The sequence below is a fragment of the Salvelinus namaycush genome, chromosome 24 (genome assembly GCF_016432855.1).
Source record: "Salvelinus namaycush isolate Seneca chromosome 24, SaNama_1.0, whole genome shotgun sequence".
NCBI classification, from domain to species: Eukaryota; Metazoa; Chordata; class Actinopteri; order Salmoniformes; family Salmonidae; genus Salvelinus; species Salvelinus namaycush.
Window position 1 is genome coordinate 15,483,583 of NC_052330.1, and position 24,474 is coordinate 15,508,056.

Sequence of the window (24,474 nt, forward strand, 5' to 3'; positions counted from 1 at the left end):
TAAAAGCCCTTAACCAACAATGCAGTTTTAAGAAAATACCCCCCAAAAAGTAGGAGAGAAGAATAACAAATAATTAAAGAGTAGCAGTAAATAACAATAGCGGGGCTATATACAGGGGATACCGGTACAATGTGTCAACGTATAGGCTAGTAGGTATTGTCACGCATGAGGAAATCAAATTAGCCATAATTACCCAGAAAGGTTGGCACATTTTCTTTGCCATAAATCGATGCAGTGAAAGCATAGCTACAGACTCAAGTAGATTATCATAATCAGCATTGGTCCAGCCTACTGGCCTATACGTTGAAGCCAGTCACGAGGACTGCTGTAAAAGGCAGTCACCAGGTTTACGTAAAATGTAATCGGCTTGGGTTTTTTCTCGGTGACCTTTACAGGACAATGCTGTGTTGTTGGGTGGTGTGTGTGTGTAATGCTCTATCACTATCACTTTCTCCCTCTATCAGAGACTGGATGCCCTCTGTGCTGGTCACAGCTGTTGTGCTCCAGCTGGTAGCCTATATCACAATACATGAATCAATCACATGCGGACCGTGGTGGAATCGGACGTGAACTGAAATGTTCACTTGCTTCCTGTATAAGGTTACAGTATATAAAGTATACACTACCGTTCAAAAGTTTGGGGTCACTTAGAAATGTCCTTGTTTTTGAAAGGAAAGCACTTTTTTTTGGTCCATTTTTAAAATAACATCAAATTGATCAGAAATACAGTGTAGACATTGTTAATGTTGTAAATGACTATTGTAGCTGGAAACGGCAGACTTTTTTTTTTTTTTTATGGAATATCTACATAGGCGTACAGAGGCCCATTATCAGCAACCATCACTCCTGTGTTCCAATGGCATGTTGTGTCAGCTAATCCAAGTTTATCATTTTAAAAGGCTAATTGATCATTAGAAAACCCTTTTGCAATTATGTTAGCACAGCTGAAAACTGATGTTCTGATTTAAAGAAGCAATAAAACTGGCCTTCTTTAGACTAGTTGAGTATCTGGAGCATCAGCATTTGTGGGTTCGATTACAGGCTCAAAATGGCCAGATGCAAATAACTTTCTTCTGAAACTCGTCAGTCTATTCTTGTTCTGAGAAATGAAGGCTATTCCATGCGAGAAATTGCCAAGAAACTGAAGATCCCGTACAACGCTGTGTACTACTCCCTTCACAGAACAGCGCAAACTGGCTTTAACCAGAATAGAAAGAGGAGTGGGAGGCCCCGGTGCACAACTGAGCAAGAGGACAAGTACATTAGTGTCTAGTTTAAGAAACAGACACCTCACAAGTCCTCAACTGGCAGCTTCAATAAATAGTACCAGCAAAACACCGGTCTCAACGTCAACAGTGAAGAGGTGACTCCGGGATGCTGGCCTTCTAGACATGTTTTCTCATTCCGAGGACATCTTTATTTTATTTACATTTGGCAGAGATTATTGGCAACGTTGGCTACATCACCATCTAATTGGCTGGCTAGCTGGAGATGGCTGGGACTGTGAAGCAACACAAACATAGACACATGCATACAAACACACAATTTCATGTACACATGGACTTTCTGTTATAGGTAAGTGGTAGTAGAGTAGAAGCCTGAGGGCACACTTAATAGCTTGTGAAATCTGTTATTAATGTTTTTAAAATTGTATAACTGCCTTAATTTTGCTGAATCCGAGGAAGAGTAGCTGCTGCCTTGGCATCAGATAATGGGGATCCATAATAAATAAAAATACAAATGGGCCGAAGTTTTGACTCGGGTTGTGGCGAAATTTTGTCAGCCGGTGATTGTCAAGCAAATAACTGTCTGTCTCACGGTTATTGACCGTTAATTAACAAACACATTTAGCATCTCCTGGCTTCCACACATAGCCTACAAGCCACTGATGCAGACCTTTGGAACATCTACATTTTAAAACGTCTAATAAATCCATGTAGTATAGCCTAAACCACAATAAATCCATTATTTATTTTCGACAGATATGAAGAAAATGTAGTCCATTTCAAATTAACAGAATAGCATACTCTGAGTTGTCCTGATCTACCTATGCCGTATGTCTGTGGGCTACACTAGTTAATTTAGCAGACAAGATTTGCTTAGAATTCCATTGCATTATTTTATAGTATGAAGAATATAATTGAACAAAGCTAAACAAAATAGAAAGGATATTTTCTCCAAAGGATTTGAGGGAGTACCACATGCATCTATTCTGTGTTGAGGTGTTAACAAAGAAATAGGAATTTCTATATGCTTAATTTAGAGTTATTAATGTAACATTAGTTGTTCTGCAAATGTTGGGCTATATCTGTTGATTTTTTAAATACATTGTAAGGCTGCATGATGCAACTCCAATGATGATTTGAAAAAGTGACAAAGTGTACAGCCGGTGCAAAAAGTCAGTCTTTCATTCACAATTTGAGAAGCGCTTGATAGTGTCTCGAATTTCCCGGTGGCATCCCCTTTGTGTGGCCATAATGCACCCTAAAAAAATCCATGCCTTTTGCAGCCCTTCTCCATAAATGCTGCCCGCTCTGAAGCACTTCTCACTCACACGGCTCTCCATCACGTGATCGGGTCTTTCTCACAGGCTACAAGTGAAGACAGACACATTGGGAACGCAACTACGCGCGTCCTTATCCAATTCCGAGGTGCATATTGAAGATATTGGAACTGTCCACATTTACTTTTCGTCAGCCAACAAGATGAGTAGGCCTAACAAACAGCGAAAGTACTAGCCTATGTCAATCTACTATCCCCAATAGTACAAAAGTTGACCAATTCTGTGCGAGAAATAAATATTCCAAACATTATCTGGGACAGTTGTGGGATGCGATAGATCCGAATTGGTACAACCACCAGCATCAAAATCTTTTATGTAATGAGGCTGATGCAACAGGTCAGAACGCAACGGCTTAAAATGTTGATAAACTATTAGGCTATTTCTTCACATTATAAGTGCAGCAATGCGCACGTGGTAGTAGGCTATAAGCGTGAATGTTCCATTAGCGGAAAACACCATTATCAAACGGGACCACAAATGTGATTTTCCATGTAATGCTTTTATTATAAAGGTGCATTTTTATGGTAAATGATCTTCCCCAAACTTGAAACTCACGTGCTGTGTATGTATGCCAGTTAGGCTCTACACCCATTGTGAAGCGGATTAATGTGCTTAATTTTAAGAAGTTATTTGGCCACTTTAGTTGTGTAACAAACCTTGGTGTTCTGTCGTTCACACCTGTGTTTCGCTTGTAAGTGTTTTTGCTCCCAATTGGGATGATGTTGATTTTATTAACAAACATTTATTTGCTGCCTCAACTCAAACTATTTAATTTTTGGAGGTGACTTGAATTGTGGGATAGACCCAGCCTTGGATCATTCAAACCCCAGATCATTATCTCCCTCAAATGTCCAAAGCTTTGTCTGCATTTATGAGCCAGGCAGGATGTGTCGATACATGGAGTTCCTTTTCCCCAGTAACAAATATTTTTCTTTCTTTTCACATGCACCACTCCTATTCTAGAATAGACTACTTTTTCGTAGATAAAGCCCTTCTTGAATATGCTGCCATTGTTAGTGACCATGCTCCTCTTTTGCTTGACCTCTCATTCTTATTGAACTATACAGATCGCCCTCCATTGAGACTTAACTCATATTTACGTTCAAACTATTCATTCTACACCGTTTTATTGAATACAATTGATGTCTTTAAAACAGATTTGACCTCCATCTATACTTTAGGTTGTTTTATAGGCAATCAATTCCTATTCCTCTCAGTAAACGGAAAATGAAACGCATAACAGCTGATTGATGCCATTCTGGAATTAGATCAACAATACTCCACCAGAACTTTACAAAGAAAGGTTGAGTCTTCACTCAGGACAATTTACTATCCACAGATAAGGCTGAGCAGCAGCTACTACGCGCATGCGATTTTGTTTACAAGCATGGAGAAAAGGCTGGTGGATTTCTAGCTCATCAACTCAAGTGCAAATCTGCCTCACCACTGATCCCTCAAATGTACAATTCTCTCTCCTAGAATTCTCTCTCCAAATCTCCAATTCTCTCTCCTTTTACGTACTTTGGTGCGAAAAGTGCAAATCAATCCCAGAACAACAGCAAAGGATCTTGTGAAGATGCTGGAGGAAACAGGTACAAAAGTATCTATATCCACAGTAAAACGAGTCCTATATTGACATAATCTGAAAGGCCGCTCAGCAAGGAAGAAGCCACTGCTTCAAAACCGCCATAAAAAAGCCAGACTACGGTTTGCAACTGCACATGGGGACAAAGATCGTACTTTTTGGAGAAATGTCCTCTGGTCTGATGAAACAAAAATAGAACTGTTTGGACATAATGACCATCGTTATGTTTGGAGGTAAAAGGGGGGGACTTGCAAGCCGAAGAACACCATCCCAACCGTGAAGCACGAAGGTGGCAGCATCATGTTGTGGGGGTGCTTTGCTGCAGGAGGGACAGGTGCACTTCACAAAGTAGTTGGCATCATGAGGCAGGAAAATTATGTGGATATATTGAAGCAACATCTCAAGACATCAGTCAGGAAGTTAAAGCTTGGTTGCAAATGGGTCACCCAAATGGACAATGACCCCAAGCATACTTCCAAAGTTGTGGCAAAATGGCTTAAGGACAACAAAGTCAAGGTATTGGAGTGGCCATCACAAAGCCCTGACCTCAATCCTATAGAACATTTGTGGGCAGAACTGAAAAAGCGTGTGAGAGCAAGGAGGCCTACAAACCTGACTCTGTTACAGCAGCTCTGTCAAGAATGGGCTAAAATTCACCCAACTTATTGTGGGAAGCTTGTGGAAGGCTACCCGAAACGTTTAACAAATTTAAAGGCAATGCTACCAAACACTCAATTAGTAAATGTAAACTTCTGACCCACTGGGAATGTGATGAAAGAAATAAACGCTGAAATGAATCATTCTCTACTATTATTCTGACATTTCACATTCTTAAAATAAAGTGGTGATCCTAACTGACCTAAAATAGGGAATTTTTACTAGGATTAAATGTCAGGAATTGTGAAAAACTGAGTTTAAATGTTTTTGGCTAAGGTGTATGTAAACTTCCGACTTCAACTACTGTATACATACATTTTACATACATGGGACTTTTATATACAGCAATCACATAACAATAATACATTACCGAACATAATATCTTTAATCCCACCCCTCAGCCACTCTCAACCAATCCTACCTATCACCATAGACTACCCTTGTTTTGGTTTCCATGTGCCATATATTTTTCAATTGTGCTGTGATGTTTTACATACATTTTGAACCTTTCTAATCACGTAGTATCCACAGATTATGAGCTAAAGAGACTTTTCTAGGATTATTATTATTATTATATTATTGATTGACTGACTGGCTTTCCAAATAGCTCCAACACTGCTATTTGTAAGGTTAATTTTAAGTGAATGTTGTGACAATTATTATTTTTTTAACCATTCCTGAACCTGTGACCAGAAACAAGCTTTATAGGGGCAATATCAGAATAAGTTGTCTAGTGATTCTGTCTCTTCACAGCAAAATCTACAGAGCTGAGATTGTTGTATGCCCCATATATATATATAGCATTATGTTGGTGGCAACAGAATTATTAATCTGATCTCTTTTGACCTAAACTGCTTTAGTTTTAATGATGAGTATTGTATTGAGTGGCCTCTAAAAGTGCATTTAAGTGTCCCATACAATAAGGGTGCTGTACCTAGAGTGCATTCGGAAACCCTTGACTTTTTCCACATTTTTTTACGTTGCAGCCTAATTCTAAAATGGATTAAATAAAAACAAATCCACAGCAATCTACACACAATACCCCATAATGACAAAGCGAGGACAGGTTTTTAGAAATGTTTGCAGATGTATTAAAAATAAAAAACGGATACCTTATTTACATAAGTATTCAGACCGTTTGCTATGAGACTTGAAATTGAGTTCAGATGCATCCTGTTTCCATTGATCATCCTTGAGATGTTTCTACAACTTGATTGGAGTCTACCTGTGGTAAATTAAATTGATTGGACATGATTTGAGAAGGTACACACCTGTCTATATATAAGGTCCCACAGTTGACTGTGCATGTCAGAGCGAAAGCCATGAGGTCGAAGGAATTGTCCATGGAGCTCCGAGGCAGGATTGTGTCTAGGCACAGATCTGGGGAAGGGTACCACGACTTAATGACAATCGCCCCGTAGCACTGACTTCTGTCACCATGAAGTGATTTGAGAGTAGTTAAAACCTCTTGAGGATCTGCCCCTTTTTAAAATTTTCACCGAAAATGCTATACCCAACATTAGAGGGCCAGCGACGAGAAATGTGACAGGAATGTAGGAGAATATAACACACTAGATCTGGTAAAAGATCATCCAAATTAAAAAACAACCGTTCTTTTGTATTTTTTTGTACCATCTTTGAAATGCAAGAGAAAGGCCATCATGTATTATTCCAGCCCAGGTGCAATTTAGATTTTGGCCACTAGATGGCAGCAGCGTATGTGCTAAGTTTTAGACTGATCCAATGAACCATTGCATTTCTGTTAATAAAAAAAATAAAAAATCAAGACTGCCCAAATGTGCCCGTTTTTTTTATTAATAACTTTTCATGTTCAAAACTGTGCACTCTCCTCAAACAATAGCATGATATTCTTTCACTGTAATAGCTACTGTAAATTGGACGGTGCAGTTAGATTAAAAAGAACTGAAGCTTTCTACCAATATCAGATTTGTCTATGTCCTGGGTATTGTTCTTGTTACTTACAACCTCATGCTAATCGCATTAGCCTACGTTAGCTCAACCGTCCTGTGGATGGGACACCGATCTCGAAGACGTTTTTAAGGATCGTAGCACCTCCACCTTACCTGACACCCTAGACCCACTTCAATTTGCATACCGCTCCAATAGATCCATAGACGAAGCAATCGCCATCGTATTGCAGACTGCTCTATCCCATCTGGACAAGAGGAATATCTATGTAAGAATGCTGTTCATTGACTATAGCTCAGCATTCAACACCAAAGTACCCTCCAAGCTCATCATTAAGCTCGAGGCCCTGGGTCTGAACCCCGCCCTGTGCAACTGGGTCCTGGACTTTCTGACGGGCCACCCCCAGGTGGTGAAGGTGACTGGGTGAACAAGGAGCACAGGAGGGGGCTGAGCATGCACCCATCCCCCCAGTGTTGAGGATCAGCAGAGTGGAGGTGATCTTTCCTACCTTCACCACCTGGGGGGCGGCCCGTCAGGAAGTCCAGAACCCAGTTGCACAGGGCGGAGAGGATTTAAAAAAAAATAAGGATCTCTACAGGGAGATCCTTAATAAAACCTGCTCAGGACCTCAGACTGGGGCAAAGGTTCACCTTCCAACAGGACAACGACCCTAAGCACATAGCCAAGACAACGCAGGAGTGGCTTAGGGACAAGTCTCCGAGTGGCCCAGCCAGAGCCCAGACTTGAATCCAATTTGAAATTCTCTGGAGAGACCTGAAAATGGTTGGCATAGCTTGAGAGGATCTGCAGAGAAGAATGGGAGAAACTCCCCAAATACAGGTGTGCCAAGCTTGTAGCGTCACACCCAAGAAGACTTGAGGCTGTAATCGCTGCCAATGGTGCTTGAACAAAGTACTGAGTAAAGGGTCTGAATACTTATGTAAATGTTTTTAAAATATTTTTTAAATTAGCTAACATTTCTAAAAACCTGGTTTTGCTTTGTCATTATGGGGTATTGTGTGTAGATTGATGAGAATTAAAAAATATATATATATATTTTAGAATAAGGCTGTAACTTAACAAAATGTGGAATAAGTCAAGGGGTCTGAATACTTTTCGAAGGCACTGTATGTTCTGCAGAAGAAAGTCAACGACTGCCAGTAAAAATGTGTCTTATGCATACCGTTAACTTGAATAAGTTTAACCCAGTGTTAACCAGCCCGCCACACACTAATAGAGACTACAACCCTGTTGACATTACCCAATCCATTTACCGGTGCGTATCGGAACAGTAATATGTCCTTTACATTTTTAATATTGAGATTTATTTTTAAATGTAAAAATATAATGACATCAATTATGTAAGGATTGTATAGGCCTACTCTAGTGTAGGGTTTCATTCAAGTCCTTTATCCTTACCCTACATTAGATCTATTCATATTTGTTTTCTGATATGTACCTCAATGACTTTGCCTTTATTTCTAAAATGTGTTTGAAGGCATACTGGAGGGGTGGCTGATGGGTTGAGGGGAGACAAAAATGGGAAACGTACAATATCTTATTAACTCTGAATAAAAATATGATATAAAAAAAAAAAGGCAACGTGAGAGGATAATTTATTGTCAGACATACTGTGTCGTCCTACTTTGAAGTGTAACCTGGAGTGAATGAGTCAGGTAGTTTATTGTTAACACACAGCCAGAGCTTTAAACTTCTGCATCCCTTGGAATCTAGCATTTATTATGATGATGATGATGATTGCACAATGTAAGGACTGAAGTCATGGCACAGTGACCCCTCACTTACTTACACTAGCTCACCCTCTCATACCTTCACACACACTCTCTCGCATTAACACATGCCCGCTTGCTCTGAGGACTAATCGAATGAGAGAGCAGCGTCTCACCAGATCTCCTTAACTCTCCTCCCTCTGCAGGAAGCTGCCAGTTACTCAGACAGGAGAGTTCAGATCAGCTGGTATTGGGTGTATCGTCAAAAGGCACGTTGTGTGAAAGAAAGTATTGCATGTTTTGACTGGTAGAGCAGTGAAAGTGATGAAGAGTGCGGTGGGTCCTGATGTTTTGACAGTTGATAATACAAATATTGTCAGTAAGTAGTGCAAATGGTGTGTAGGATAAAGTTTGGTATTATAATGTGCACTTATACTTTTAAAACAATAACCTAGTTATATTAGATGTTTTGAATTATTATTTCTGTGGTAACTGAAAAAAAAAAGCTGGTAGCTGAACCAGAGTACGTCTCTCCATTGAGCATCGATGTACAGCAGACGAGACAGTGCTGCTGACAACAAAGGACTGTTCCCCGGCCCTTAGAATCTCCACTTCTATTGCGCTCGGAATAGTCACAGATGACTAATGCTTTATGATCAGTGGTAGGCTTTAACGTCTCTCCTTCCCTCTTTCTCTCCCCCCACCTTCTGTCTTTTCTTCATTGTGTAGTATTTGGAGCTGCGCTTCAATAAGACGGTTCGCATCATGGGCACCGTGACCTTTATCTTTCAGATGGTGAGTGTATTTTTGTGTCCTCCAGACTGTTGTAGTTATGTCTGTGAGTGCTCCTGATGTGTTCCCACGTTACTAATATCCTGGACATGCTGTGCTCTGCAGAACAGGGACTTTCTGTACTAGTAGGTCTCGCCCTTTTCCTGTGAAGTTTCACCACTTGATGTGTATTTGAAGTTTCACCACTTGATGTGTATTTGATATGTATTTTAATCAACCACCTATGGCTCCTCCTCAGTTTGCTTCCCTGTGAATTTGGACCGTTGTTTGACTATTTACATTTGGCAGAGATTATTGGCAACGTTGGCTACATCACAATCTAATTTGCTGGCTAGCTGGAGATGGCTGGCCACATTGACTGTTTACTAACCAGCTGGCTAGCTAATGTGACATTTTATTTTTACATGGCAACAAGTTGATTTGTTTTACTTCGGGAGCTAAGCACTTCTTCATAATTTCTAGCGGCTAGCTAGCTGAGCGAGAGCTTGACATATGGTAAACTACCTAGCTAGCTGAGCGAGAGCTTGACATATGGTAAACTACCTAGCTAGCTACATCTGAAATCAACTGCCTGAAGACCTGTATCCATGTAAGTAACATTGGCTGGCACTAGTAGCACATGTTAAATAGCTGTTTAAAAAAAAAAATGTTTTCATTAAAAAAATTAAAACTAAGTTAGCATTAGCTATTTAATATTGCAAAAACTTCAGCATTTTACTCTGGTTAATTTCTTGTTTTCATATGCTTTCATACGTTTGTAATGGCGTTGATTGTTTGATTTAGTGGGTGTTTCGATAAACACTGCTCAAAAAAATAAAGGGAACACTTAAACAACACAATGTAACTCCAAGTCAATCACACTTCTGTGAAATCAAACTGTCCACTTAGGAAGCAACACTGATTGACAATAAATTTCACATGCTGTTGTGCAAATGGAATAGACAAAAGGTGGAAATTATAGGCAATTAGCAAGACACCCCCAAAAATGGAGTGATTCTGCAGGTGGTGACCACAGACCACTTCTCAGTTCCTATGCTTCCTGGCTGATGTTTTGGTCACTTTTGAATGCTGGCGGTGCTCTCACTCTAGTGGTAGCATGAGACGGAGTCTACAACCCACACAAGTGGCTCAGGTAGTGCAGTTCATCCAGGATGGCACATCAATGCGAGCTGTGGCAAAAAGGTTTGCTGTGTCTGTCAGCGTAGTGTCCAGAGCATGGAGGCGCTACCAGGAGACAGGCCAGTACATCAGGAGACGTGGAGGAGGCCGTAGGAGGGCAACAACCCAGCAGCAGGACCGCTACCTCCGCCTTTGTGCAAGGAGGTGCACTGCCAGAGCCCTGCAAAATGACACAATTTGAGAAGCGCTTGATAGTGTCTCGAATTTCCCGGTGGCATCCCCTTTGTGTGGCCATAATGCACCCTAAAAAAATTCGTGCCTTTTGCAGCCCTTCTCCATAAATGCTGCCTGCTCCAAAGCACTTCTCACTCCGAAGGCTCTCCATCACGTGATCGGGTCTTTCTCACAGGCTACAAGTGAAGACAGACACATTGGGAACGCAACTACGCGCGTCCTTATCCAATTCCGAGGTGCATATTGAAGATATTGGAACTGTCCACATTTACTTTTCGTCAGCCAACAAGATGAGTAGGCCTAACAAACAGCGAAAGTACTAGCCTATGTCAATCTACTATCCCCAATAGTACAAAAGTTGACCAATTCTGTGCGAGAAATAAATATTCCAAACATTATCTGGGACAGTTGTGGGATGCGATAGATCCGAATTGGTACAACCACCAGCATCAAAATCTTTTATGTAATGAGGCTGATGCAACAGGTCAGAACGCAACGGCTTAAAATGTTGATAAACTATTAGGCTGTTTCTTCACATTATAAGTGCAGCAATGCGCACGTGGTAGTAGGCTATAAGCGTGAATGTTCCATTAGCGGAAAACACCATTATCAAACGGGACCACAAATGTGATTTTCCATGTAATGCTTTTATTATAAAGGTGCATTTTTATGGTAAATGATCTTCCCCAAACTTGAAACTCACGTGCTGTGTATGTATGCCAGTTAGGCTCTACACCCATTGTGAAGCGGATTAATGTGCTTAATTTTAAGAAGTTATTTGGCCACTTTAGTTGTGTAACAAACCTTGGTGTTCTGTCGTTCACACCTGTGTTTTGCTTGTAAGTGTTTTTGCTCCCAATTGGGATGATGTTGATTTTATTAACAAACATTTATTTGCTGCCTCAACTCAAACTATTTAATTTTTGGAGGTGACTTGAATTGTGGGATAGACCCAGCCTTGGATCATTCAAACCCCAGATCATTATCTCCCTCAAATGTCCAAAGCTTTGTCTGCATTTATGAGCCAGGCAGGATGTGTCGATACATGGAGTTCCTTTTCCCCAGTAACAAATATTTTTCTTTCTTTTCACATGCACCACTCCTATTCTAGAATAGACTACTTTTTCGTAGATAAAGCCCTTCTTGAATATGCTGCCATTGTTAGTGACCATGCTCCTCTTTTGCTTGACCTCTCATTCTTATTGAACTATACAGATCGCCCTCCATTGAGACTTAACTCATATTTACGTTCAAACTATTCATTCTACACCGTTTTATTGAATACAATTGATGTCTTTAAAACAGATTTGACCTCCATCTATACTTTAGGTTGTTTTATAGGCAATCAATTCCTATTCCTCTCAGTAAACGGAAAATGAAACGCATAACAGCTGATTGATGCCATTCTGGAATTAGATCAACAATACTCCACCAGAACTTTACAAAGAAAGGTTGAGTCTTCACTCAGGACAATTTACTATCCACAGATAAGGCTGAGCAGCAGCTACTACGCGCATGCGATTTTGTTTACAAGCATGGAGAAAAGGCTGGTGGATTTCTAGCTCATCAACTCAAGTGCAAATCTGCCTCACCACTGATCCCTCAAATGTACAATTCTCTCTCCTAGAGAGGTAATTTTACGTACTTTGGTGCGAAAAGTGCAAATCAATCCCAGAACAACAGCAAAGGATCTTGTGAAGATGCTGGAGGAAACAGGTACAAAAGTATCTATATCCACAGTAAAACGAGTCCTATATTGACATAATCTGAAAGGCCGCTCAGCAAGGAAGAAGCCACTGCTTCAAAACCGCCATAAAAAAGCCAGACTACGGTTTGCAACTGCACATGGGGACAAAGATCGTACTTTTTGGAGAAATGTCCTCTGGTCTGATGAAACAAAAATAGAACTGTTTGGACATAATGACCATCGTTATGTTTGGAGGTAAAAGGGGGGGACTTGCAAGCCGAAGAACACCATCCCAACCGTGAAGCACGAAGGTGGCAGCATCATGTTGTGGGGGTGCTTTGCTGCAGGAGGGACAGGTGCACTTCACAAAGTAGTTGGCATCATGAGGCAGGAAAATTATGTGGATATATTGAAGCAACATCTCAAGACATCAGTCAGGAAGTTAAAGCTTGGTTGCAAATGGGTCACCCAAATGGACAATGACCCCAAGCATACTTCCAAAGTTGTGGCAAAATGGCTTAAGGACAACAAAGTCAAGGTATTGGAGTGGCCATCACAAAGCCCTGACCTCAATCCTATAGAACATTTGTGGGCAGAACTGAAAAAGCGTGTGAGAGCAAGGAGGCCTACAAACCTGACTCTGTTACAGCAGCTCTGTCAAGAATGGGCTAAAATTCACCCAACTTATTGTGGGAAGCTTGTGGAAGGCTACCCGAAACGTTTAACAAATTTAAAGGCAATGCTACCAAACACTCAATTAGTAAATGTAAACTTCTGACCCACTGGGAATGTGATGAAAGAAATAAACGCTGAAATGAATCATTCTCTACTATTATTCTGACATTTCACATTCTTAAAATAAAGTGGTGATCCTAACTGACCTAACACAGGGAATTTTTACTAGGATTAAATGTCAGGAATTGTGAAAAACTGAGTTTAAATGTTTTTGGCTAAGGTGTATGTAAACTTCCGACTTCAACTACTGTATACATACATTTTACATACGTGGGACTTTTATATACAGCAATCACATAACAATAATACATTACCGAACATAATATCTTTAATCCCACCCCTCAGCCACTCTCAACCAATCCTACCTATCACCATAGACTACCCTTGTTTTGGTTTCCATGTGCCATATATTTTTCAATTGTGCTGTGATGTTTTACATACATTTTGAACCTTTCTAATCACGTAGTATCCACAGATTATGAGCTAAAGAGACTTTTCTAGGATTATTATTATTATTATATTATTGATTGACTGACTGGCTTTCCAAATAGCTCCAACACTGCTATTTGTAAGGTTAATTTTAAGTGAATGTTGTGACAATTATTATTTTTTTAACCATTCCTGAACCTGTGACCAGAAACAAGCTTTATAGGGGCAATATCAGAATAAGTTGTCTAGTGATTCTGTCTCTTCACAGCAAAATCTACAGAGCTGAGATTGTTGTATGCCCCATATATATATATAGCATTATGTTGGTGGCAACAGAATTATTAATCTGATCTCTTTTGACCTAAACTGCTTTAGTTTTAATGATGAGTATTGTATTGAGTGGCCTCTAAAAGTGCATTTAAGTGTCCCATACAATAAGGGTGCTGTACCTAGAGTGCATTCGGAAACCCTTGACTTTTCCCACATTTTTTTACGTTGCAGCCTAATTCTAAAATGGATTAAATAAAAACCAATCCACAGCAATCTACACACAATACCCCATAATGACAAAGCGAGGACAGGTTTTTAGAAATGTTTGCAGATGTATTAAAAATAAAAAACGGATACCTTATTTACATAAGTATTCAGACCGTTTGCTATGAGACTCAAAATTGAGTTCAGATGCATCCTGTTTCCATTGATCATCCTTGAGATGTTTCTACAACTTGATTGGAGTCTACCTGTGGTAAATTAAATTGATTGGACATGATTTGAGAAGGTACACACCTGTCTATATATAAGGTCCCACAGTTGACTGTGCATGTCAGAGCGAAAGCCATGAGGTCGAAGGAATTGTCCATGGAGCTCCGAGGCAGGATTGTGTCTAGGCACAGATCTGGGGAAGGGTACCACGACTTAATGACAATCGCCCCGTAGCACTCACTTCTGTCATCATGAAGTGATTTGAGAGACTAGTTAAAACCTCTTGAGGATCTGCCCCTTTTTAAAATTTTCACCGAAAATGCCATACCCAACATTAGAGGGCCAGCGACGAGAAATGTGACAGGAATGTAGGAGAATATAACACACTAGATCTGGTAAAAGATCATCCAAATTAAAAAACAACCGTTCTTTTGTATTTTTTTGTACCATCTTTGAAATGCAAGAGAAAGGCCATGTATTATTCCAGCCCAGGTGCAATTTAGATTTTGGCCACTAGATGGCAGCAGCGTATGTGCTAAGTTTTAGACTGATCCAATGCACCATTGCATTTCTGTTAATAAAAAAATAAAAAAATCAAGACTGCCCAAATGTGCCCGTTTTTTTATTAATAACTTTTCATGTTCAAAACTGTGCACTCTCCTCAAACAATAGCATGATATTCTTTCACTGTAATAGCTACTGTAAATTGGACGGTGCAGTTAGATTAAAAGAACTGAAGCTTTCTACCAATATCAGATTTGTCTATGTCCTGGGTATTGTTCTTGTTACTTACAACCTCATGCTAATCGCATTAGCCTACGTTAGCTCAACCGTCCTGTGGATGGGACACCGATCTCGAAGACGTTTTTAAGGATCGTAGCACCTCCACCTTACCTGACACCCTAGACCCACTTCAATTTGCATACCGCTCCAATAGATCCATAGACGAAGCAATCGCCATCGTATTGCAGACTGCTCTATCCCATCTGGACAAGAGGAATATCTATGTAAGAATGCTGTTCATTGACTATAGCTCAGCATTCAACACCAAAGTACCCTCCAAGCTCATCATTAAGCTCGAGGCCCTGGGTCTGAACCCCGCCCTGTGCAACTGGGTCCTGGACTTTCTGACGGGCTGCCCCCAGGTGGTGAAGGTGACTGGGTGAACAAGGAGCACAGGAGGGGGCTGAGCATGCACCCATCCCCCCAGTGTTGAGGATCAGCAGAGTGGAGGTGATCTTTCCTACCTTCACCACCTGGGGGGCGGCCCGTCAGGAAGTCCAGAACCCAGTTGCACAGGGCGGAGAGGATTTTAAAAAATTAAGGATCTCTACAGGGAGATCCTTAATAAAATCTGCTCAGGACCTCAGACTGGGGCAAAGGTTCACCTTCCAACAGGACAACGACCCTAAGCACATAGCCAAGACAACGCAGGAGTGGCTTAGGGACAAGTCTCTGAGTGGCCCAGTCAGAGCCCAGACTTGAACCCAATTTGAAATTCTCTGGAGAGACCTGAAAATAGTTGGCATAGTGTAACGGCTGTCCTCGCTGACAGAAGGAGAGGACCAAAACGCAGAGTGGTTAGTGTTCATTATTTTAATGAAAGTAAACTGAACACTTCAAGATACAAAAACAACAAACGAGAATCAAACCGAAAGCAGTCCCGTGTGGCACGAACACTGACACGAAATACAAACACCCACAAACACACACACGTGAACCCCGGCTGCCTAAGTATGATTCTCAATCAGGGACAACGATTGACAGCTGCCTCTGATTGAGAATAATACCAGGCCGAACGCACAAAACCCCAACATAGAAAACAACACATAGACAACCCACCCAACTCACGCCCTGACCATACTAAATAAATACAAAACAAGAGAAAACAGGTCAGGAACGTGACATATAGCTTGAGAGGATCTGCAGAGAAGAATGGGAGAAACTCCCCAAATACAGGTGTGCCAAGCTTGTAGCGTCACACCCAAGAAGACTTGAGGCTGTAATCGCTGCCAATGGTGCTTGAACAAAGTACTGAGTAAAGGGTCTGAATACTTATGTAAATGTTTTTAAAATATTTTTTAAATTAGCTAACATTTCTAAAAACCTGGTTTTGCTTTGTCATTATGGGGTATTGTGTGTAGATTGATGAGAATTAAAAAATATATATATATATTTTAGAATAAGGCTGTAACTTAACAAAATGTGGAATAAGTCAAGGGGTCTGAATACTTTTCGAAGGCACTGTATGTTCTGCAGAAGAAAGTCAACGACTGCCAGTAAAAATGTGTCTTATGCATACCGTTAACTTGAATAAGTTTAACCCAGTGTTAACCAGCCCGCCACACACTAATAGAGACTACAACCCTGTTGACATTACCCAATCCATTTACCGGTGCGTATCGGAACAGTAATATGTCCTTTACATTTTTAATATTGAGATTTATTTTTAAATGTAAAAATATAATGACATCAATTATGTAAGGATTGTATAGGCCTACTCTAGTGTAGGGTTTCATTCAAGTCCTTTATCCTTACCCTACATTAGATCTATTCATATTTGTTTTCTGATATGTACCTCAATGACTTTGCCTTTATTTCTAAAATGTGTTTGAAGGCATACTGGAGGGGTGGCTGATGGGTTGAGGGGAGACAAAAATGGGAAACGTACAATATCTTATTAACTCTGAATAAAAATATGATATAAAAAAAAAAGGCAACGTGAGAGGCTAATTTATTGTCAGACATACTGTGTCGTCCTACTTTGAAGTGTAACCTGGAGTGAATGAGTCAGGTAGTTTATTGTTAACACACAGCCAGAGCTTTAAACTTCTGCATCCATTGGAATCTAGCATTTATTATGATGATGATGATTGCACAATGTAAGGACTGAAGTCATGGCACAGTGACCCCTCACTTACTTACACTAGCTCACCCTCTCATACCTTCACACACACTCTCTCGCATTAACACATGCCCGCTTGCTCTGAGGACTAATCGAATGAGAGCGCAGCGTCTCACCAGATCTCCTTAACTCTCCTCCCTCTGCAGGAAGCTGCCAGTTACTCAGACAGGACAGTTCAGATCAGCTGGTATTGGGTGTATCGTCAAAAGGCACGTTGTGTGAAAGAAAGTATTGCATGTTTTGACTGGTAGAGCAGTGAAAGTGATGAAGAGTGCGGTGGGTCCTGATGTTTTGACAGTTGATAATACAAATATTGTCAGTAAGTAGTGCAAATGGTGTGTAGGATAAAGTTTGGTATTATAATGTGCACTTATACTTTTAAAACAATAACCTAGTTATATTAGATGTTTTGAATTATTATTTCTGTGGTAACTGTGTTATGAAAACCACTTTTTGTTGTTGCAGGTCTTCCCTTTGCCTTCTACAGGGGTTTATGATTGGTGCCTATGAGGAAGACACTCCCACAGCTTGGCTATTATTAAGTTCCAGGTTCTGTGTGAGACGGCCAACCTCAGACCACCGTTCGCCAGCCCAACCACTGACACGGTAAGACCTGCTTCAAACGTATCAATTAGCTCTCTCTCTCTCCCTCACTCTGCCTCTCTCTCTCTCCACTCTCTCCATTCCCTGTCTTGTCTATATTCCCCTCCCTCGCTCTCTTTTCCCTCATTCTCTCTTCAATGCCTATTAGTTATTTAACTATCAGTATTCTCCCTGTCCTGTAAATGCATGAGTCGTGGTCACAATAGGATGTTATCCTTGCATCAGTGAGGTGCTGTAAAAGGCATACTGTAAATAGTGTAGGCATGCCCCACTATAATGCCTGTCTGCTTGCTGAGCGAGTGAGAGACTGTGAAGACCTCAGACACTGTGATCTGTCAGTTGCACTGTGAGGCGAATTTATCATTGTGTGTTAGGCCGCTGATGAACTAACTGTTGTAATGTTAAGGAGTTAGACTAGGTCAGTCTGCCCTGGCTCACACTCACTGTGGTATGTGTCAATAGACCACCAACCATCAGTGTGTTGGAACCTTGACAACTAATGCTCATTTGATTAGCACTTTTATCAGCACCGACTGTGTTGCCATGGCAGACGGACCTGCTGTAGAGGATTTACCATGTGGTTTCAATGTTGAACTTTCAGCCCTTACTGAGACGCTCTGAAATGGAAGAGTAACCAAGTGGAAAATGAATAGATGTGAATTATATTAGGTTATAGGGCGGTGTGAAATGTTCCCATCAGAGCACCTACTGTATGCATTGCGTGTATCTAGCTCTTCATGCTTGTAGAGAAAAACTAAGAGAGCCAGCGATGAGAATAACTACCCTCCGTCTCCCCTCTCTCCCTCACTATAGCATTTATCCTTCCACTTCGGTGTCTGGGAGGAGACATATAGGTGAGTGTCCACTAACACTGTCCTCATCCACCCGGGCTGCGCCACCCACGGCCAACCCCACCTCATTCCCAGCCCCTCACCCCGCGGCATCATGGGGGACGTAGTCCAGATGCACTTCTCCACGCCGGACTATGTGATCTTCGCCCTGCTGCTGGTGGCGTCCACGTGCATCGGCCTGTTCTACGCCCTGTCCGGCGGGCGCCAGCGCACCACGCAGGAGTTCCTATTGGCCGACCGTTCTATGAGCTGCCTGCCCGTGTCGCTCTCGCTGCTCGCCACCTTCCAGTCGGCCGTGGCCATCCTGGGAGTGCCCTCGGAGATCTACACCTACGGAACGCAGTTCTGGTTCATGGGAGTCTCCTACTTCCTGGGTCTGCTTGTCCCCGCCCACGTCTTCATACCTGTCTTCTACAGGCTCCGCCTCACCAGCGCTTATGAGGTGAGCTCTAAACCTTAACCTTACCTAGAGAAGGAACAGTGTCTGTGAATGATGAGTTTGTGTGCAGCTGTGTATCTCTCTGTGCCTCTGTCTCGCTAGAACCCTGGCAAGGGAGGCTAGTTGAACGCAAAACAACATTCTCAGCATGTTGTCTGCTTTTTCATTTTGCCAATGGCTAATCAGAGTAGCTGAACCAGAGTACGTCTCTCCATTGAGCATCGATGTACAGCAGACGAGACAGTGCTGCTGACAACAAAGGACTGTTCCCCGGCCCTTAGAATCTCCACTTCTATTGCGCTCGGAATAGTCACAGATGACTAATGCTTTATGATCAGTGGTAGGCTTTAACGTCTCTCCTTCCCTCTTTCTCTCCCCCCACCTTCTGTCTTTTCTTCATTGTGTAGTATTTGGAGCTGCGCTTCAATAAGACGGTTCGCATCATGGGCACCGTGACCTTTATCTTTCAGATGGTGAGTGTATTTGTGTGTCCTCCAGACTGTTGTAGTTCTGTCTGTGAGTGCTCCTGGTGTGTTCCCACGTTACTAATATCCTGGACATGCTGTGCTCTGCAGAACAGGGACTTTCTGTACTAGTAGGTCTCGCCCTTTTCCTGTGAAGTTTCACCACTTGATGTATATTTGAAGTTTCACCACTTGATGTGTATTTGATATGTATTTTAATCAACCACCTATGGCTCCTCCTCAGTTTGCTTCCCTGTGAATTTGGACCGTTGTTTGACTGTCTCTGCAGGTGATCTATATGGGAGTGGTCCTCTATGCACCAGCACTCGCACTCAATGCAGGTAAAGGGATCTGTCACGTGTATTTCCTATATAAAGTGGTAGAATAATGCTAGTTTCACTGAGTATGTTCGGTGAGAGCTTTAGTACCTGTTCTGGCTTTATAGACGATGAATGACTGGTGTGGTGTAAATGTGATCTATGTTGATGTGTGCTGTTGATACTGTCCACCTGCAGTGACTGGATTTGACCTCTGGGGGGCAGTGCTGGCCATGGGTCTGGTGTGCACCCTGTACACAACATTAGTGAGTGTCTCTTTCCTCAGTGAATTTTCAATGTAGCCACCCATCTCCCTACAACTCTGAATGCAATTATTATATGCAGCTGGATAGACAGTATGTATATCTTGTCTTGCGTGTCAGGGAGGGCTGAAGGCAGTCATCTGGACAGACGTGTTCCAGACCATTGTGATGTTTGCTGGCCAACTCGCGGTCATCATAGTGGGGGCCCACCAGGCAGGAGGCATGGGAGAGGTGTGGAGGAAAGCCATCAACGGCAGCCGCATCGCTAGTCTGGAGTGAGTCTTTTCCTTAGTTGACCTAATGAGACTTCAAACTGTCCCTGGACCAGTTACAGAGGATACTAATAGTGGGCTCTGTGTGTGGTGTTGTAACCCTTCTCTCCTTTGACCTGTGTCCCGTGCAGCCTGAACCCTGACCCGACGGAGAGGCACACGTTCTGGACGCTGGGGGTGGGCGGGGTGTTCATCAAGCTGGCGGTGTACGGGGTCAACCAGGCCCAGGTCCAGAGGTACCTCAGCTCCCGCACTGAGAGGGAGGCGGTCATGTAAGCATCAACACTAACGCCCGGTTGAACTGGATTCACATTAATTACATCATGTTCAAAAAAATGAACAACTGCTTAGACACAATGGTAATATTATACGTTGTGGTGTGTCGCCAGGTCGTGCTACGTGGTGTTTCCCTGCCAGCAGGTGTTGACGCGTCTGGGCTGTCTGATGGGCCTGGTGATGTTTGCTCGCTACGGTGAGGATAGCCCACTGGATAAGGGTTACGTCAAAACCAACGACCAGGCAAGTAGGACTAGCTATCTCCATAACAACACACTTAGTGGTCCCTCGCTGTACTGACATCCTGATGGGACTGTGGTTATGTTAGGGCAGCACGATATGGGCATTATTATAATTGTTTTACCAAAATGTGCTATTTTTCGTGAGATATTGATCGACACTCTTGGGTGAACTGTGGAGATCATAGAAGTAGAATGACTTCTATTAAGAAACAAAGTGTTCCAAACAAGAACGATGCTGCTTTCCAATCTGTTGACTGCATTTGACCTACACTAACAGAACCGCATGCAAACTAAAAGTGAATCTAACAGCGGGATTGAGGAACTGCGCTGCTTGAGTGACAGGGTGCAGGACTTGGTGTGTACGGGAAACAGCCGCAAGAGGAGAAGACAACGGATGTTACACGTTTCAAAATATCGCATGCGATATGGATCTCTTGCGATATGAATATTGCACGTATCAGTATTGCGATGTGAATCTGATTCATTTTGAAGCCATAGTTAATGTATCTATCTCTCTTCAGATCATAGCTAAAGAAAGGCTTTTGTAAAGATGTTTGAGTCAAGGCCATTGTTTGGTTAAATGTCATTTTGGCTCTGTTGATCCAGTCTAAATGCCAGTTTCTTCCTGTCTGCAGATGGTGCTGTACTTTGTGATGGATGTGTTCAGGGACCTGCCTGGCCTACCAGGGCTGTTTGTCGCCTGCCTGTTCAGCGGAGCTCTCAGGTACTTCACTTAACTGCCACTGGCTCTCATGTGCTCGGTCTGTAGTACTAGTCAGACCCCAAGGAACTGTTTCTCTGCTACATTAATGTCATGGTGTTGTGGTACACCAGTAAAGGTTGTATTATGATACTGTTATGAACACACTTCACCACCCTATTTAGTCCCATGACATTACTCATTCAGCTTCCCTCCCTCTTGTGTTGCAGTACCATCTCATCAGCGTTTAACTCCCTAGCGACGGTAACCATGGAGGACCTAATCAAGCCTTACTGCCCGGACATGACTGAGGCCAAAGCCACACTGCTCTCAAAAGGCCTGGGTGAGGTGCTGTTCTCTGAGTGGCCACACGCTGGCAGTGTTCATATTTTATCAAGCTTTTTGTTAAGTTATTGCTGGAGTATAGAGTCCACAAACCAATTTTGACTTCTCTGTCCAAATACTGTGGAGGTATAAACATCTAATATTATTTTTTCTGGTAGAGTACACTGTATCAGGATTGTACTACTATGGTCCTGACCTGTTTTTCCCTTCCTCTTTTCTTCTCCCAGCGTTTGCCTACGGGCTGGTGTGTCTGGCCATGGCCTACACCGCGTCTCACATGGGCTCAGTGCTGCAGGTGACTGACCCATGTCCCCTGCTCTCTTTGCTTTAGTTAATGGTTACTCCTCTACCCAGCTGAATTACATTTAGCAACGTTGCCCCCCCCAGGGGATCACCTACTACTATCTTAGACAGAGGCTTCATATTACATAAGAGTAAAAGATGATAAACCTCTCTTTTTCGCTCTCTCTCTCCTCCAGGCAGCATTAAGTATCTTTGGGATGGTGGGTGGTCCTCTCCTTGGCGTCTTCTGTCTGGGAATGTTCTTCCCCTGCGCTAACTCCACTGTAAGTCAAAACACTGCCTTGGTAACACGGGTCAAGTTGGCTGGCATTGAGGGGTACTAAAGCAGAGGACATACGGGTTTCTTCACTGAACAGTCAAATATACCGTAAGATTGTGATGGCTTTTTTTCACATCTGTGGTGAATTAGCGAGATCTTTCAGATTTTTATGTAACTGTTCCTTCTTCTCTGTCCACAGGGTGCGATAGTAGGGTTGGTGGCAGGCCTGGTTATGTCGTTCTGGATTGGCATTGGTCATCTCGTGTCCCGTATGGCGCTGCCCACTACTCTGCCCCCCATCATCAACGGCACCGCTATGCCCCTCCCCGGCAACATGACCACTGCTGTCATGACCACCCTCATTACCTCGATCACCGCCAAACCAAAGTACAGTGACTTCTTGTCCTCGTTAAATTGATAGCATTGGAACCAGAACAGCAGTATCAAACATAAAGCACTTGAATTGTATCCTTCCAAAAATATTAGAACTAGTTTTAAGGATGACTGCATACGCATGGTGATATAAATCTGACCAAGTACCTGTGTTTCTCTCTCCAGGCCTACGGGTGTGCAGGCCCTGTACAATCTATCCTATTTGTGGTACAGTGCCCACAACTCTACCACTGTGGTGATAGTGGGACTGATAGTCAGCCTGTTGACTGGTCCTATGAAGGAGAAGGACCTGCTCCCAGGGACGGTGTACCCTGTCCTGGGCAACCTGCTCTTCTTCCTGCCTGAACGCTACAGGGAGATACTCTGCTGTGTCACCCCACTGCCGCAGAAGGTAGGCTGCAGGTCTCCGAGATGGAGGATACCGCCTATGAACCAGTGAAAACAACATAGCAGCCGTAACATTGTTACGGAGTAGTAATTGTGAATGCACTTTACAGTAATTGTGATAGCCACTTGCTGTTTCTTTTCTTCATCTTTCTAAATGTAATTCAGCCCAAAGCTATCGACACGCATCCTTACCAGATGGCTCGGAAGGAGAGCAATGGAGTGTCCCATCCCAAAGAGAAGGAGAAGACTGAGGAGACGGAGAGAGAGAAGGATGAGGACGAGGAGACAGCAACCCCTCAGCCTTCCTGCCGACTGGCTCACACGTTGCAGGAGACGGCCTTGTAGACCCCCCCCCCCCCCCCCCAACACACACACACAGCCCCCAGCCAAGCCCCAGCACTTTCACAAGCCCCCCCTACTGCGCAGCTTTCTTTGCCCCAGGGGAGAAGATCCACATAGGACCGGAGGGCAATGGAGACCCAGGGTTCCTGGACATGACTTCCATCAAGCACCACAGGGTCAATGTGGAGGAACAGGGAGTTTCACCTCTGACCCTTACTTCCTGGAAAAACTGATACACCACAAATCTCTGGTGGTTAACCTCTAATTCCTCCCAAACCCGGATCCGGGAGCACCCCCATCAGTAAAAAAAAGCTGACTAGCATAGCCTAGCATAGCGTCACAAGTAAATACTAGCATCTAAATATCATTAAATCACAAGTCCAAGACACCAGATGAAAGATACACATCTTGTGAATCCAGCCATCATTTCTGATTTTTAAAATGTTTTACAGGAAGACTCAATATGTAAATCTATTAGCTAACCACGTTAGCAAAAGACACCACTTTCTTACTCCACCATTTTTTTACTCCATCAGTAGCTATCACAAATTCGACCAAATAAAGATATAAATAGCCACTAACCAAGAAACATCTTCATCAGATGACAGTCTGATAACATATTTATTGTATAGCATATGTTTTGTTAGAAAAATGTGCATATTTCAGGTATAAATCATAGCTTACCATTGCAGCCACCATCACAACTCTCACCAAAGCGACTAGAATAACTACAGAGAGCAACGTGTATTACCTAATTACTCATCATAAAACATTTCTTAAAAATACACAGCGTACAGCAAATGAAAGACACAGATCTTGTGAATCCAGACAATATTTCAGATTTTCTAAGTGTTTTACAGCGAAAACACAATATAGCATTATATTAGCTTACCACAATAGCAAACATCACAACAGCATTGATTCAAGCCAAACATAGCGATAACGTATAAA

General features: G+C 42.4%; 1 protein-coding gene across 1 annotated transcript; it reads left to right on the forward strand.

The window, feature by feature from the left end:
- Positions 1 to 18,590: 18,590 nt before the first annotated feature.
- Positions 18,591 to 23,526, forward strand: LOC120019301 (sodium-dependent multivitamin transporter-like). The gene is made up of 14 exons (XM_038962603.1): positions 18,591 to 18,963; positions 19,368 to 19,433; positions 19,714 to 19,765; positions 19,940 to 20,007; positions 20,125 to 20,279; positions 20,408 to 20,548; positions 20,666 to 20,795; positions 21,430 to 21,518; positions 21,725 to 21,837; positions 22,067 to 22,134; positions 22,319 to 22,405; positions 22,601 to 22,788; positions 22,960 to 23,185; positions 23,347 to 23,526. The coding sequence occupies exons 1-14, from the start codon at positions 18,616 to 18,618 to the stop codon at positions 23,524 to 23,526; spliced, it is 1,911 nt and encodes a 636-aa protein (XP_038818531.1). The 5' UTR covers positions 18,591 to 18,615.
- Positions 23,527 to 24,474: the final 948 nt, after the last annotated feature.